The sequence below is a fragment of the Electrophorus electricus genome, chromosome 4 (genome assembly GCF_041902795.1).
Source record: "Electrophorus electricus isolate QZ-2024a chromosome 4, ASM4190279v1, whole genome shotgun sequence".
NCBI lineage: Eukaryota > Metazoa > Chordata > Actinopteri > Gymnotiformes > Gymnotidae > Electrophorus > Electrophorus electricus.
Window position 1 is genome coordinate 8,856,841 of NC_137500.1, and position 17,386 is coordinate 8,874,226.

Sequence of the window (17,386 nt, forward strand, 5' to 3'; positions counted from 1 at the left end):
CTTGTAGATAGACTATCAAGCTTATCTCATTCAAAATAGACACAAAGATTTATAACACACCAAAATGATAGAAACTTATTGCTGCACTTCCATGCTCACATTCTTATTTCCATATTGCTGTGACTGCCGTCACTTTGTTGATATTAAACATATTATACTAGCAAATGAATAATGAAAATACCCTCATAAAATGGATTACTGTGCAGTTACCATGATCCTCCTTCCCAGTTTTACAACTTTGGGAGCAAAGGCAGTACATCATGAGCAGCGTATAATATGGCAGATAGCACAGGCCACGGATCTGTAGTCTTCAATTTTATGGAGTGAAGATTTTAATAAGCCTGTAAGCCCTGACTGGCGCAGGCATATCTATATGCAGCAAGAGTCTCTGCAGCAAGCACCTCACGCCTCCAAGGCCACTTCAAATGAATCTGGGAGCAGGAGGCTGGCTGTGGACTTGGTGCCAACAAGTGGGAGAAGAATCCCCTCGACCAGATCTGTCTAACATACACATTTCATGATTCTTGGAAGGAGTCATTTTTTTATGACGGCAGGTGAGAGAGGTGGGCGTTTGGCAGTTACTTTTGTAATACTGTTATGGACAGTATAAAATCATTCATGAGCATATAGCGCATGTAGGCTATAAAGCATTATGTACAGTGCAGTAAGTAATGCAATCATCTGTATACACAGTATCCTCTAGATAACAGTTTCAATGAAAAGAACACCTGTGTAAGACAGTTTTTCTTGATTGTTCCTGTCATAATTAAAACATCCTTGCACAAATGAGTCTAATGTGTCAGCAATAAAGTTGTGAATAAGTGGGTTAGAAAGGCCCTTCACCACATCTCAGTCATATTACTCTACTGCACTGTGGCCTTCACTGTATGCTGAAGAAATCTTCAATCTTACTCTGTTAACAGGCCAAATAAAACTCCACCCAAACATGCCTGTTAAACCAAGCACACAGTGAAGGAGCCAGGGGAGAATGATCCAATTCAAATGTCATTTTTGATGAAGTCATATTTGCACTAAGATCTTTCTCTCTCATTTACATGCTGCCCAAATGTCTTTCCCACAGATACTGCTATATGCCAAGAATGGATAATTATAATCATCATAGGCTTGTTATTTTTTGTCTGCAAACAATCCAGAGAGAGTCAACATCTATGAAATCATCAAAGAGCAACAAAGAACATGTGCTCCCTAGCTGACATTGATATGCAGCAGATTCCATACATTTTTAATGAACAGCATTAAAAGGTGTTTTCACCAGGGGTTAAAAAACAGCAGGACCATGTTTGGATGTTTGTTTTTGTAAATATATGCTGTCAATCACAGTACAGAGCTGCACAAATATTTGTATTGCTAATTGCATACCCATGTGTATTTATGTCAGGGACAGGAGAAAATGACAAACGACAGAACCAGAGACCACATTTTGAACTTTAAACATAACAAACAGCTACTTTGTTATGAAGACTTATACGAGTCCATAAACACCTATTAATACAATAATATTTTTATAGTACTTTTGTCAAATTTGGTAACTACTTATACCCCTTATTCTTAATTGGTATTCCAGTTATGAACTTTGAAAATAGTTGGAGTTGTACTGCATTTAACTATAATCTAGACAGAGAGGAAAAGGTTATTGATAAAATTAGGTTCATTTACTTTGGTTGGCATTTCAACAGAGAGAGACCCTCACCTCTGACACATAGATAGCGATGTCATCCTCATCGTCAGTCCTGTAGCACAGAGTGAGCCCAAGCTTCTCCTGACTGTTCAAACGACAGAGCTCCACCTCCTAAAAGGTTAATTATAATGTTAGACTGACATTTTGGCCAGTTTGTGGAAAGTAAAACAGTCCAGGGTTGTGCTGCACTCTCCTCTAATAAATATTTTGCACAGGGACTACTTATCTGTGCATTTCTAGCTCTTACTGAAATTCTGAAGCCATGTATACAGAAATTCTCTTTAAATGGTACAAACTGTTTTCTTTCAGTCATACCACTTAATGAGTAAGAGTTTTTACTAGCACTTTCAAGAACATTGGCACACTTAATATGCAGTTTCAGTTTCAAAATTAATGTTTGGTTTGTAAATAAGATGTACTTATGCTAATTAGAATTAATTTATTCAGTCAGTGATTGCTGTGTTTTAACCAGAGTGGCTGCCCAGATGAAAAATTCATTGGCTGTTCCACTGCAGTGTTGGTGAAAGTGGTCTCAGCTCATTAGCGCCTCACAATTTTAGTTTCCTGAATGATCAACAAATGATCACAGATGATTCTACAATGCAATATTTAAAAAAAAAAATATTGTCAAAACACAAGGAAAATAAATGAACTACAACTGAAAATACGCAAAATGCTTGAAGTAGAAATATGCAACATAGAACTGAGCAAACTGCAAAACACACCAGTCACAGGTTTGCTCATTGGCAAAGGCACCCATACTCTAGCCTGTAATTCTATAACCCATAAACACCCATACTCTATCTTACAGATTCTATAACCCATAAGCTCCACAACCTCTTAGACTGAGGCCATCAGCCTCTTGGCAGCAATGCATTTATGTATTACATTCATTTAAATATTATACCAGCAAAGGTCACACTAGTATTTCCTCTATACATATTATCAGTATAGTCATGCATGGTGTGTAAATTGACACTATATTCTAGTGCATACTGTCTAAATACAGTGCATCCGGAAAGTGTTCCCAGCGCTTCAATTTTTCCACATTTTGTTATGTTACAGCCTTATTCCAAAATGTATTAAATTCATTTTTTTCCCCTCAAAATTCTACACACAATACCCCATGACAAAGTGAAAAATGTTTGTTTGCAATTGTTGCAAATTTATTAAAAATACAAAAACAAAAAAAATCACATGTACATAAGTATTCACAGCTTTTGCCATGACACTCAAAATTGAGCTCAGGTACATCCTGTTTCCACTGATCATCCTTCAGTTGTTTCAACAACTTAATTGGAGTCCACCTGTAGTAAATCCAGTTGATTGGACATGATTTGGAAAGGCACAGGCCTGTCTATATAAGGTCCCATAGTTGACACTACATGTCAGAGCACAAACCAAGCCATGAAGTCCAAGGAATTGTATCTAGACCTCCGAAACAGGATTGTATCGAGGCACAGATCGGGGGGAAAGGTACAGAAAAACGTCTGCAGCATTGAAGGTCCTAATGAGCACACTGGCCTCCATCATCCATAAATGGAAGAAGTTTGGAACCACCAGGACTCTTCCTAGAGCTGGCCGCCCGGCCAATCTGAGTGAACAGGGTAGAAGGGCCTTAGTCTGAGATGTGACGAAGAACCAAGGGTCACTCTGACAGGGCTTCAGCATTACTCTTTGAAGAGAGGAGAACCTTCCAGAAGGACAACCATTTCTGCAGCACTCCACCAATCAGGCCTGTATGGTAGAGTGGCCAGACAGAAGCCACTCCTCAGTAAAAGGCACAAGACAGCCCACCTGGAGTTTGTTAAAAGGTACCTGAAGGACTCTCAGACCATGAGAAACAAAATTCTCTGATCTGATTAAACAAAGATTGAACTCTTTGGCCTGAATGCCAAGCATCATGTCTGGCAGAAACCAGGCACCGCTTATCACCTGGCCAATACCATCCCTACAGTGAAGCATGGTGGTGACAGCATCATGCTGTGGGATTGCTTTTCAGCAGCAGGAACTGTGAAACTAGTCAGAAAGATGAATGCAGCAATGTACAGAGACATCCTTGAAGAAAGCCTGCTCCAGAGCACTCTGGACCTCAGACTGGGGTGAAGGTTCATCTTCCAACAGGACAATGACCCTAAGCACACAGCTAAGATAACAAAGGAGTGGCTTCGGGACAACTCTGTGAATGTTCTTGAGTGGCCCAGCAAGAGCCCAGACTTGAACCTGATTGAACATCTCTGGAGAGATCTGAAAATGGCTATGCCCTGATGCTCCCCATCCAACCTGATGAAGCTTGAGAGGTTCTGCAAAGAAGAATGGGAGAAACTGTCCAAAAAATAGGTGTGCCAAGCTTGTAGCATCATACTCAAAAAGACTTGAGGCTGTAATTGCTGCCAAAGGTGCTTCAACAAAGTACTGAGCAAAGGATGTGAATACTTAGGTACATGTGATTTTTTTTGGATTTTTTATTTTTAATAAATTTGCAACAATTCCAAACAAACTGTTTCTACTTTGTCATTATGGGGTATTGTGTGTAGACCTTCGAGGGAAAAAATGAATTTAATCCATTTTGGAATAAGGCTGTAGCATAACGAAATGTGGAAAAAGTGAAGCGCTGTGAATACTTTCCGGATGCACTGTATTGCTACGATGTTCTCTGGTAAGTAAATATGTACTATAACTACACTTTTACTGTTTCCATATGACAGTAAACCTTTAGACGTAGACAGCTACAATTACAGGTGAGGTGGGTCTTTGGCCTTCACACCAGCATTCTACCAGCCCAACTACAGACTGGCCGGTGGTCAGAGCCAAAACGCAAGCAATAATTAAGCCACTGACATCTGGGGCTTGACTAGTGCCACATGTCAGGGCTGTCAGAGCTTTGAAAAGAGAATCTGGGAAACATAAAAGTAGGCTGAGGGGCAGAAGAGAGGGACAAATGAAGCTACCAGAGAGAGCCATCTGGTGCATGTACTGCTAGAGGTGGCACAGACTTCCTGCTCTTTATCTTCTTGTGTTCATCAAACAGTGGCAGCCCCGCATAAGCCCACTAGTCGAGAGGCTTGCACTGCTAATTGCCCCCCAGAGCATCGTAAGAGCTGGGGAGAGGAGAGACACTAAAGTGTGGCAACTATATTGTCAGGCCTTGTGTCTCTTTTTTGACCCACTCCAGTAGAAAAACTCAGATCTTTGAATGTTTCTGAGTGTACCAGTCAAGTGAAGTGCAGTCACTGATGCTAATAAAACCAACAGATGGGGTGCAACATACTGTTGAATACTGAGAGAGAGAGAAACTGACATTCTTCTGTATTATTTGATCATTTTTAAAGTACCAATTAAAGCCCCAGTAATGTGAATCTGCAGCTTTTCTTTGTTCTTCATAGAAAACATGCTAGAGGTGTCATAGTTGTGCTCCATGTGATAAGGACCAACACTGACATGAGAAGAAAACCAATCATTTTTGAGACATAACACCCTAATTAGGGATACTGCCAAAGAAGAAACCAATTTGGTACTAATAATCTTAGACATAAATCACACATTTATAGGTTATAATGGTACTATAACAGCAGTGTTGCTCTGTGTATTTCAGGTAATCGGAGGAATCACTTAAGAACGCAAAGTTTGAACAGCCGTGAGAAGCCTCACTATCGGCCGTGCACACCTGCTCTCCAGCCTACAGTGGCAAACCCTACAACAATGGACTTCATTCTCCAGGGTCAGGATGTCAGAATGTACCATTATTCCTTCTGTGGCTCTATTCTGAAAGCAACATCTGATATCCTTTACAAAGTGTCTTCCCAGGAATGCAGACATCCTTGCTCCTGCTGTTCCGTCTCTCTCTGATTTCATTTCCCAGATGTGCTCCACAGGCTCATGGGAGTGGTGAGATAGAACCGAGGAGAAGAATAAAGGAATGACAGTAAATTAGCAAGCATGATGGAGTGATTAGAGGAGGAGACTGCCACCATAGGCCAGGCAGTGTCCCGTCATAAGTGTGTGCATTTGCATGGCAGCAGTAGAAAGAGTAGCGGGGAGGGAAGAAGGAAAGGAAGTGCTGGGAGTAGGGAGGAGGCAGGAAAGCACACAGAGGAGAATGTGCTTCCTCTCCACAATCGCAGCTCTGAGAGTCAGGGAGAGGGATCTCCTCTTATGATGAGGCCACAAACAAGAAGCAAAAACCCAATCTACAAACAAACAAAAAATATACATACCAAATTTAAAAATCCAGATATTGACTTTCTGAAATACCTAACATAAAAAGATTGCTCCATTCCTTTGCACTAACATTTATGTGACCGTTATCTTTTTTTTTTTCACACATATTTTATAACTATGAGCACATAAACTGTAAAAAATCAAACATGCCAGTGGAATCTAAAGGGACAGTTACAGTCCTTTTTGATTCTCATTTCTCAGTCAATACTTTCTTTTAAAATGTTAGTCAGCTTTAAGTGGGCTACTCTTCCTGTGCAAAGACATTCCTACTGATAAATGTTAAGTGGAGGTACATTTGCGTGGAATCTACCCTTCCAAGCATGAAATAAAAAGAGCACACACAATGTAATAGGATTAGCGAATAGAAATGAGCCGTGTAGTTCAGTGCTTAATATATTATATTTTCTCTGACTTAATGTGAGCAGCAGAAGACGCGAGTGGGTGTGTAAATGTCTGAAGAGGACCTGCAGCTCTGGCTTGGTGGGGAAAATCATTCAAATAACTTTACTCTCACTTTACTCTCACCACAGATCACTCAAATCCCTTAGCTTCACTCAACCAGCCTGGAAATAAATCAGTCTTAAGGTTAGTGGTTCAGCTTGGTGGATCAAAACAAGAATGTAACTTATAAGACTATTGATATCATCTATCAAGGCTTAATGTAATGGAGGGAAATTTCAGATGACGAACGGTGCTTGACAAAAAGATGGACTATCTTAACCTAACAAAGGTTTTAAATGTAATGGCTTATAAGTTTCTGATGCAGTGACATATACATAATGAGCAAATTCACTCATGGAATAAAAACAATCAAAATCAGTGGTACAGAACTGCTTTAGTATGAATATGATACGAGATAGGTCTCATTCATAAGCACATCAATATGATAGACTCTAGAGTGTATCACAAAATAAGAAACACTGCACTTCTGAGTGGAACAAAGCACACTATTGCTTTTTATATGCTATTGCTTTTTTACACCAATACACCAAATGCAGCCACTGAATGGGCAGTGAAGTTCCCATTTGGGGCCCTTCTACACAGCAGCCTAGTGCCACTCCACCTAGCAAACAGTCAAGCCATTTGTCCATCATATCATTAACAGAAAGACTCTTATCCTTGGTTTAATCACCAAAACCAACCACCAAAACACAAACAAGGGGTCCCACCGATTAATAAGCCTGCAAAATCGTGGCTAAATTTGGAAATTACCATATGGTCTATATCAGCAAACTATGACTAATTTTTTAGTAATTACTATAACTAACCAGAGCCTGCCAAATAGAAGCATTGCAACACTAAATGCAACAATGGTCTCAGCTGATGCAGCCAAGGGCAACAATGTGCCCCACCCCTCCATTTATTTACCAGACTGTGATGGTGTGTCTTAGGTCAGGATTATGACCCTCATCTGTCAGCAGAGACCCATGAGCACAGCTCTGGGATGTCTATTACCAGCAGGACTGATCTTATGATTGGGAAATGTCTATTATGAGGGAGTCATGCTGGGTGGATGTTAACTGTTATGAATAAAAGTGACAGGCGTAAGCCAAATGAAGTCTTACCTCATACTCCAACTCATCAGTCCTCTCGGCATCGGGCGCCATGTTGGAGAGGTACTCACTCCCTTCATAATACTCCTGGCCCATGGTGTGGAGAGAGTTACAGCTAGGGGCAAAGCACAACAGTGTACAAGGTGAGAACAGAGGCTAGGACAAAGTGGAGGTGTAGAGGACAAAGGGTTGAGCAAATGTGGTGAGACAAACCGAGTCAGACGGCAGGTAAACCAGAGCAGGAGTGCAGAATGCTCTCTATATGGAGACTAAGAGTGTCAGGGCATGGAGAAAAGGAAAAGGCAAATAACTCAGATTTTCATCACACCCCCCCCCCCCCTCACTCATTCACTCACTCTCTCTCTCAATCACTCTCTCTCTCTCTCTCTCTCTCTCTCTTTCACACACACACACACACACACACACACACACACACACACACACACACCACACACTTCCTTTGTCCTCTCCTCTGATGGCAATGACAGGTGAATAAAGCGTCTGTCATACTTTCTCAGTGATGATGTCATGAGAGGAATAGGGCAGTCTCTAATTAATCATTATAAAGCCTTCAGTTTATAATAGTGCCTCCACCTCCTCGCGCAGTGCCCTTGTCCTTGGGGAGAACAGGCAAGCAACCCCACTCTCATAACATAAGGGATTATTCCAGACATGCACTGAAAAAAATGCTGTTCCATATGCTCTTATATACAGGATTATGTAAACCACAGCACAATATGTACGCAAATAGGAAGGTTTTTAGTGGAGGAAAAGACAAAAAACGAAACAAAACAAAACAATGACAAAAACCTAGACAAGTTTTATACATTATAAATAAGTTGTTTGCAATTTAGATGCACAGCAATATAGCAATGACACAGAAATGGCATATGGAGTGGACATATGATGTTATATCACCTTGAGCAACACAAGCAACTTGTATAAGCAGCTATGTGCTGTAAATGTCAGAATGGTTTATTTTTTTGTATCTGCCATGTGGCATGCTGCACTGATGATGTGAATGCAGCACAATTACACGGTTTTATGATCTGTTGTGATACAGTAGAAAAACTCACAACTGGTGGATCTATAAAAGGTGGATCTGAGGCACCTGATGTTAGCTAAGCAGCCAACAGGAGTGCTGCTTTTATGGGACATGTTGATTACACTGGGACCCTGCTGCAGGCTGAGCAGATCTGGACATAATGTAGGTGTCTACACTACCCTATTTTATAGGTTAATTTGCTTTTAATTACCTAGTAAACCTTTTTGCTATTCCACAGGAATAAACCATGCAGTAACTATTATTGCAAGCATATCTTGAAAGAATTAAAAGCGTTGTGGTCATATGGTCACAGTGTGTTTTGAAAAGAGGTGACAAAGAGCTTTTCTAGACTTCAGGTAAAAGTACCATAAAAGTATCTTGAAGTGGTAGTTGCTGTATGTGTATGCAGTATGTACATCTACAGAGTTCATTTGGGCCAATTTGAGAATTAATGATGCTCATGATCACATGCTTCAGCCATCGTCAAAAAATGGCAAAAATTAATCAAAGAAATTAAAATCAAAGACACTAACATGAATAGGATTTCAAAATGAAACATGACTCTTGGAAGAATGAGAAATTTTAGACAATGAATTATCCAAAGACCATTGTGCAGTATTAATCACCTCCAGCACACATGCTCTCAATCTGTACGTAAGCTGGTCTCAGCCAACTGTGTCACATTCTGTAAATAAAGTCTCACATCTTACATGTCATGGCTGTGTTGAAGAACTTGGGAACAAACACAAGTAAATTAAAAAGAAAAGAAATGAGTGCTCCACTTTCTTTTTATTGTTTTTGAGAAAATCCCTTGATGCATTTAAAGCTTATTAAGAATCCACAGCCTTTACTGAGGAACATATACATGGATCAGTTTCTGGAGTTGAAAAACTCAAGTGCTGAAGTTATAAACTGTGACGTTATAAACTCTGTTGTGAAGCATGTGTAATGATGGAGGATGTAAAGTTATATAATTTTGTAAATCACTGCCAGTAACTATCTAGTTACTGCTTAGTTTGTTTTGGCAGAAATTACATCTCACATTTGTATTGTGATTAAGAATCCTTCACCTGAGATGAGCTGATCGTACCTGTCTGAGAGGAGGAAGGGGCAGACGTCTGGTACTGGTGGGCTGCTGGGCTGGAGTTTGGCCAGGGCCATGATGTGCTCAAAGGTGATGTCTGTCTGTGTGCACACGTCCACCAGCTGGACGTCTGGAGATGACCCTTGACCCCGGGGGAGAGGGTTCCGTCGGAGAACCTGGACCACGATGGGGTCTTTGGCACTGCGGAAGGCCTCCACTGCCTCCTCATGACTGGCTCTTGATAAGTCCTTCCCATTAACCTGGAGGAGGAGTGTTTACATCCCAATTATGCACTGTTTCTCATGTGCAGCTACACTTTAATTATTGTCCCCTTAACTAAGAATGGGACACTAACATTAGTAAACCACAAATTTCTATATTAATAAACCACAAGTGGGACATCTAATGTTTTACCTCTACAGCTTAGTAACTGCCTACTTTTTCCCATCATAGTTCTTCAGAGTCTCTTAGCCAGTGTTCACCCCTGGAAACCATTAATACAAGTACTAATTACCTTGTTAACATAACTTATGGTTCATTAATACAGAAGTTCATGGCTTGTTGATGTATTATACTGCATATAACATTGTATTCAATATTAACCAAGGGAACCTTGATGTAAAGTGTTACCATATTTTTTTTCACTGTATGCCAATAATACAAATACTGGAACGTGCTGCACAATCTGTGGCAGTGGTACAGAGCCTCATGTCTATTTCCGTCAAGTGAGATGTTCACATCTCTTCATTGTGTACCAGTGAAATAATATAAAATGTCACAGACATACAGAATCTTCTCATATTCTTTACTGTTCATATCCTCTCATATTCTTCACTATAGCAACTTTGATTGATTTTGTTGTCAGTGAGACTGTTTTAGTTTGACGAGCTATTTCTTGCTGAGTCAATATAAAACTTCCCTACAAGAGTTTTCTTATAGTATGTATAGACCTGTATAGACCTCCAAAAGGCATCAGACAGAACCTTTAATGCAGAATGTGTGCCTTTCCTTTAAATACATAATTTAATAGAGGTCCCTTCATAGCACGTTCTTGTATGACTGTCAAATATTATTAGCATGTGCGTCAATAACAACATTTGTATCTTCATGAGGGAGAAAAAACAGAGCTCGGGATAACCCTTTTGTCTTGTTCAGAATGGCCCTGGAGGTCCACCTGATACGCCAGAACTGCTCCATATAATTCCTGATGGAGCACTGGCTCTGTTCAATTACTATGCAAGTGCAAGAAAGAGCTGATTATTTAATGCATGTTATATAAAGAAGGCCTTGGCTTAGCTACCAAGCCATTTAGTCTTTTCCACCCATATTTAGCCTTTAATCTATAATTGTTCATTGGCCAGTTGAAATCTGAGACAATTAAGGCACCCATGGGACCTGGAGGCTATTACAGATAAGCATTTCCTTGCACACTTAACAGCAACCATTTCAAACTGTTGTAGCATTAGCTTTTCAAATAATCAATTCCAACAACACTTAATTCAAGTATCTACCTACAAATTCTGTCTTGTTTAGTTTCTAAACGGATAAAGAGAGATGAATATCAGAGGCCCATGCCTGAAATAAATGTAATGGTTGCATCCCTCTTAAAGCTCTGAGGGTCAGTGGTTATGTATACTAATGGCAGGCTGCCTTACACTCAGTCCCCTTGAGGCCAGTCTAGCTTTGTTTAAAATGGAGAATGGTATACAGTGGTTTCTGTTCTCACTGGAGAATATTATCACAAGTAATGAATATCATCACTCTTTCTCTGTAGGGTGTGCATTCAATATGTGTGATGATGTCACAGTTAACTAATAAGAAAGAAGAAACAAAGAAATGAAACCCCTTGCTGTTTACATCTCTGCTCCATCTAATTTTACTTATTTAAACTGCAAACAGTACAGGGTAGCAAATATCCAACAACTTGTACTAATACTATATATGAGAATATATATAAACTAATACTATATATGACACATAGAAGTAAGAAGGAAATTGTACATTAAGATTACTACAGAATACTGCCTGCAGTCTAAACACTCGCAGCACAAGCATTTGATTTCTTTTAAAGACTTTTTTAATGCTGTATATAATTCACATTTGACACTGATTAGCTGTTGGAACATTTATCCTCACAGCAAATGAACAATAAAGCAATTATATGCTCTCCCAGAATTATATAAATTACAGAATGTGTTTCAGAGGAAAAACAGAGCACACACAGCATCTCAACATAATTTCAAATTTGTACCATGATCATCTTCAGTGGTCAGTCTCAAAGAGGGCTTGTGGGTTCCACTATTGGTGGGTTGCTCTATTTGCTGACTGGATTGAATATCATTGCTCTGCGCATGGCATATGTATATAAAGATACCCTGGTTCATTTAGCCCAGTAATTGGGAGGCAGAGCGAGAACAATGAGGATGAAATACTCCTATGAATAGGCTTTGAAACAGAAGATAAGGATCTTCTGCCTGAATATGGTCAAGCCAGTACAATTTTCCCTCTCTGCTTTCGAAATACTGCTTTTACCCCAGCAATGTTGTTTCCATTAGGATCACTACAAAGAACATCTTGAGAGGAACAGAGTGAAATAGAGAGAATGAGAGCAGGAGAGAGAGCGAGCGAGAGAGAGAGAGAGAGCGAGAGAGAGAGAGAGAGAGAGAGAGAGAGAGAGAGAAAGAGTGTGATAAAAAGGCTGCAATGTTGGGTAAAAACAGCACACATTTATTCATTCATCATTCATTTAGTTGCTTAAGGCTAGTGTATCCAAATGACAAGAGTGCATAAAATACATCTCATAAGCTAATAATAAAAAAAAGCACATAAGCTAACCACTCATTTTTTTTGTGAATATAAGTTGTACTAATGTCCTTTACTTTAGGCTATAATGTAGATTCTTGCCAAGAATACAAATAATGATCAGATGATACGATGTAGAAACTGTTTCAATAAAAACTCTGTAGAATAGAATCACACTATTCTACAGCATTTCACTATTACTATAGAATTACACTTCTCTGTACACATGTCCTGGTTTTCTGTTATATGAAGAAGAAGCCAAAGGATTATGAATTGACAGCATTAGTGTGAGATGGCTGAGAAGCGCTAAGACAACACAAGAGTTATTTCTTGCTTCTCTTTGGGTGATAAACACAACCAAATAACACTCTCTCTGAAGACACTTCTCTTACTGAAGTGACCTTTGTGAGAAGTGGTGTTATATTAATCAGCTGGGAGATAAAGTAGGTCAACTCTCCTGAGGGATGCTCGAGACAAACACGAGAGAGGAAAACTAGAATCAGCACAACTCCACACAGGGCACCCATCTCACCAGGCTCAGTCTCCCCTTCTGCTCTGCTCTTCTGCTCTAAGCAAATTTGCCTCACTTTTCCACCAGTCAGCATTTGAAACTCATCATTAACACTAGGCCCCGACCCTTCGCTGGAGGCCGTGTTTCCTCACGAAGCCTTCGGACATTGTACGGACCACCTCAGTTATGGTCCAGTAGTTGGGTCCTGAAGCCAGAAGATTGGAGACAAAGAACCTGTACGAGATAAATGAGCATGCCTATGGCTTATGACAGGCTGGGAGGAAAATGAACCAACCAGAAGAGCTGGCAATGCCTTTCCCTTCTCCTGGTCTGATGGCAGGCAAGGCCTTACAGAAGAAAAATAAACTATTTTAATCAGAAAGAAAAAAATAGCTTTTTTTCTTCATTGTTTACATGAGGGCCAGATGGACCCATTAATGCAAGTTGAGAGTGTGAATATTAATGGGCATCTATGGACACCTGCCTGGCCACCTTGTTAGTATCCTGCTACCTAAGAGAGGTTCAATGCTGAAGCAACACTGTTATCACACACATGTTCAAGGACATGAGAGTCATATCACAAGGAAATGCATGCGGAGTATAATATGCATATAGGGAGAATGAATCATTTAAAGAGATTAGCATCTTAACTTGGTGAGGAGTAATGTGCTCTAAGAAGACAAGGACAGGTTCTGGACATACTGTAGAGTAGGAGAGGCAACCTGAGTGCAGCGTCTTTTAGTGGGTTGATGCTAAAATCAGCCAAATTTACAAGCACCATTATTTGGTCCCTAATTACTCCTAATCATGGATATTATCGCTCATTTACAGTGGCCACTCAGCATTAAGCACCTAGAATTCTCCAGCATCTTGCAGAAACCCATAACACCTTTTCAATTTTCATAATTTCTTATTTAGGTCCATCCATTCACTGATAGATAAGCTCTTTGAGGAGCCCAAACTCATTTAAAAACTCTCCTCTGAGTAATTACAAATCAGTGTTTTCCTTCCTGCACCATAGTTTGTCTTTATGGAGATGTTTCCAGCAGGAGGCTTATTATTTTGTGCTTACACAGATGTATGTGTGGTGTTTACACAGATGTATGTGTGGTGTTTACAAATATGGATGTGGATCCAAGATACTGGCATGCTGTCCTTGAGGAACTGCTTAGCATGATCTTTCAATGGGTGACACAAATAGCCTCACACATACACTGAACATCTGAAGTTAAACTGCTTCGTTCCTAATGAATCTGGCTCAGTGTCACACACTGGATATTGTGCATAGCACTGGGGCTTTTGTAGAATAGTGGGCATTAACATGGCAAAGCTTTGATTCAGATAAGTAGAATGGCCAAACTGTGATTTATCTGTTAATGTTTGCACACAGGCACACAGCAGCTGTGCTGGGGAAAGAGCCATGTTTTCATCCTTAATCTCACAGGATGCCCTTTTCACACTCACAAAGCTGTGCTACACAAGCTACTGTCAATCTAGGAGTAAACAAAAGCCTCTTGATACATTTGTGTATATTTTAATCCGATTTTTCAATACCTCTCAAAATTTCCCTTATTCTAATAATCTTTCAAAAACACTACTTCTTAAGTAGCTATTATACAAAGGTTTTACATTTTACAAAAGGAATACTGAATAGAAAATATTCCATTGTGACATTATGGATGATTACAGGGTTTTTCATATTAAAATAACTGGGGGATACTAAATTGAACATATGAGCATTTTTTGTTGAATATGTCTGATGCTGTTTTGCAGCGCAAGTATGCTCATAATATTGTAAAGTGACCTCAATGGCATAAATTAGATAACAGACCAGAGTTAATTTAAAATAAGTAAAGCTATGAGTGAAACATGCTTAAGAAAAAAAATATTCATACGTTTAAAAAATGCTAGCATCAAGGGAGATGGCTAGGAGCATTAAACCACACATAAAACAGTGAGACCTCAGTGCTGGTTGACCCTTCTTTATTACTTGCCTTGCAATATTATCCCTTCAGTTTAAAGCAGGTGACAGAGACACTCCTTATCTGAATTGAGGCTTTGACATATTTATTAATGCCCACTATTCTATAAAAGCCGCAGTGCTGTGCATAATATCTAATATTTAGCACTGAATCAGATTCATCAGGAATGAAGCAGTTTAACTTCAGGTGTTGTACGTGTGATGACTAACAGCCATGCTGTGTGATTGCTAACACAGCTATGCTGTGTCCTTTAGGGAAGTGAATCCACCACTGGTACAGTCCAGGGGCCCTGCATCCACCCTGCTCAGCCAGAGGCTCCAGACAGGAGATGAACCTAACAGGCCTATAGAGAGGAGTGTCTGACAATGAACAACTAAATAACCAAAAACGCAGGAGGCTGGTAAAGCATTACATCAACCTCTTCAGGCCAAAAAGAAGGAGCATGTAGGGGGTTTATGATGCATTTCCCCAGCTTCTTCATTATCTTTGTTGCCGTGGTGAGTGGTGGGGGGGGGTGACTCCAGGGGACTTCACTACTGAGTCCTGGATGAGCAATGTGCTCGAGATGCCCACTCTCATTTTCATACATGGCACCGTTTGCTCCCAAGTGTGACTGAATGAGTGAACGCCTCCTGAGTCACAAACTATGCACCTCCGCCTTGCCCCTTTTTGCTCCAGGAATCAATTTACATTTTCATAAATAAAATGCGCTGCTCAGGTGAGAGGTGTGGGGCCGCTTAGCTGAAGAGCTGCATTAAGTCCCTGGAAGGGAACCCCCAACTCCAAGGAGGGGAGAGAGAGCGGCAGAGCCATGCTGCCACCCAGCTAACACTGGGGCCTCTGTTCACTCGTCCTAAATGTCTCATTTCAATAATAAGTGTCAGGCTAAAATATGACGAGTGGTCCGGTACAGTAAAGATGTTATGAGTACATAAATCACTCAGGGAGAGAAGAAGCAGCCTTTCTGGGGAGCCCCCCACACATTCTGAGCCGCTCCACTGATACGGAACTCTAAAATAAAAACGGCCGGAAGACCACAAGGGAAATCTGACTGTCCCCCTGCATCACAGCACAAGGCAGCTTAACATCCAGCCTTTCACCCCCCACAGCAACATAAAACACGAGGCGAACACAGCCATACATTAATGGAGCTGGTCTGCTCGGGGATCTATATCCAGATACATTAAATGGATTTTCAGCAGTTTTCTGGCTTTTGGGTAACTCTGGTTTTGGTTCTGCTCACTTTGGATATTGTGCTCAAGCTTGGCTGCTGGCAGAACTGTCACACATTAGTGGGTCATCAGTTGGTCAGTGAAAAAGGGAAATGCTCAAAATGAGTAGTGGTTGTGGAGCTCCGCTTCTTTTCTTTGTGTTGTTTTAGAGAGGTCAGTCCAAATAGTCAAAATTCTGAAATGCAGAGACCTTTGAGCATGAGATGGGAAGTGTTGTACACAGAGATTAAACCTGGACTAAGACTAAATTACACAATCATGGGAGATTCCAGGTTTGAAAATCATTTCAGCATAATTACCCTTTTAAAAACAATCTTCAGTCTTATGGCATAAGTAAATTCCAGGACCAATAACAGGACTCTATTTTTCAGGTCCTGAAATTCTAAAGGTAATAAACTAAATTAAGTTTCTGATTCTGTAAAGACCTGTAATAAAGCAAACATGTTGCAGAACACTGCAAAGCATTCTCCTTTCAGTGACCTACAGTGTCACTTAAGTCACAACAATTTGATTTTTGTGAAAAAATTCTAACTGCACATGATGTCTAGTCTCTTCTTTGAACGAAAGAGAAGAGGGGGGATAGAGATAGAGTGGGGGTGAAAGAGAAAGAGAGAGATGATTTAAAAGCCCCAATGACTCAGTGCACATTCATTTGCACATCCTCGACCACAAAGTGCACTGCACAGGAGGCAATTAGCATCATGTGAGCACTATTTACATAGTGCCAGACATGTACGCGTTTACAACAAAGACGCTTCCACTGACTGGCTGTCACTTGCTCACTGATTCTCTCCTCATTATGGCAAGAGAGAGGGTCGCAGGGTGGCACATCAGCACAGATATCAGATGTAACAAGCACACGGAGCACCAAGGGTCAGTCAGGACCCCAGTGGTGCTCCTTCATCTGCCTGGCAGAAAATAATTGGGAGACCAGTAAGGTCTGGGGAGCTAAGAGGAGTGGACATTGAGAAAGTCCCCTGGATAAAAGGCAAGAGACAAAAACAAAGACAGAAGGCGTTAGAACTACAACGCAAGAAATACAGCACTGTAACCAAGCCCAATAAATGCAGATTCATATGGTCAATCCTGAGAATATTATACATCATCACCAAAATAATGGTTTTCAACACTTGAGTTGAAAAATTCAACTCAAAAATAAAAAAAAAGTTCAGCACTGAATGGCATCTCAAGATGACCACCAATGGGCATGAAAACAAATGGTTAAGAACATAAACTATTGTGATTTTAGATGCCTAG

The 17,386-nt window shown here is 40.3% G+C and overlaps 1 protein-coding gene across 4 annotated transcripts in view; it reads right to left on the bottom strand.

The window, feature by feature from the left end:
- The window catches only part of LOC113571802 (PDZ domain-containing RING finger protein 4), a 98,169-nt gene that overhangs the window by 7,459 nt on the left and 73,324 nt on the right, over positions 1–17,386 (bottom strand). For all 4 annotated transcript variants that reach the window (XM_081712190.1, XM_081712191.1, XM_081712192.1 and 1 more), the window contains 3 exons: positions 9,609–9,862; positions 7,486–7,588; positions 1,712–1,810 (listed from right to left, as the gene is read on the bottom strand). In XM_081712190.1, coding sequence (XP_081568316.1) covers positions 1,712–1,810; positions 7,486–7,588; positions 9,609–9,862 — 456 coding nt within the window. The remainder of the gene's footprint in view (positions 1–1,711; positions 1,811–7,485; positions 7,589–9,608; positions 9,863–17,386) is intronic.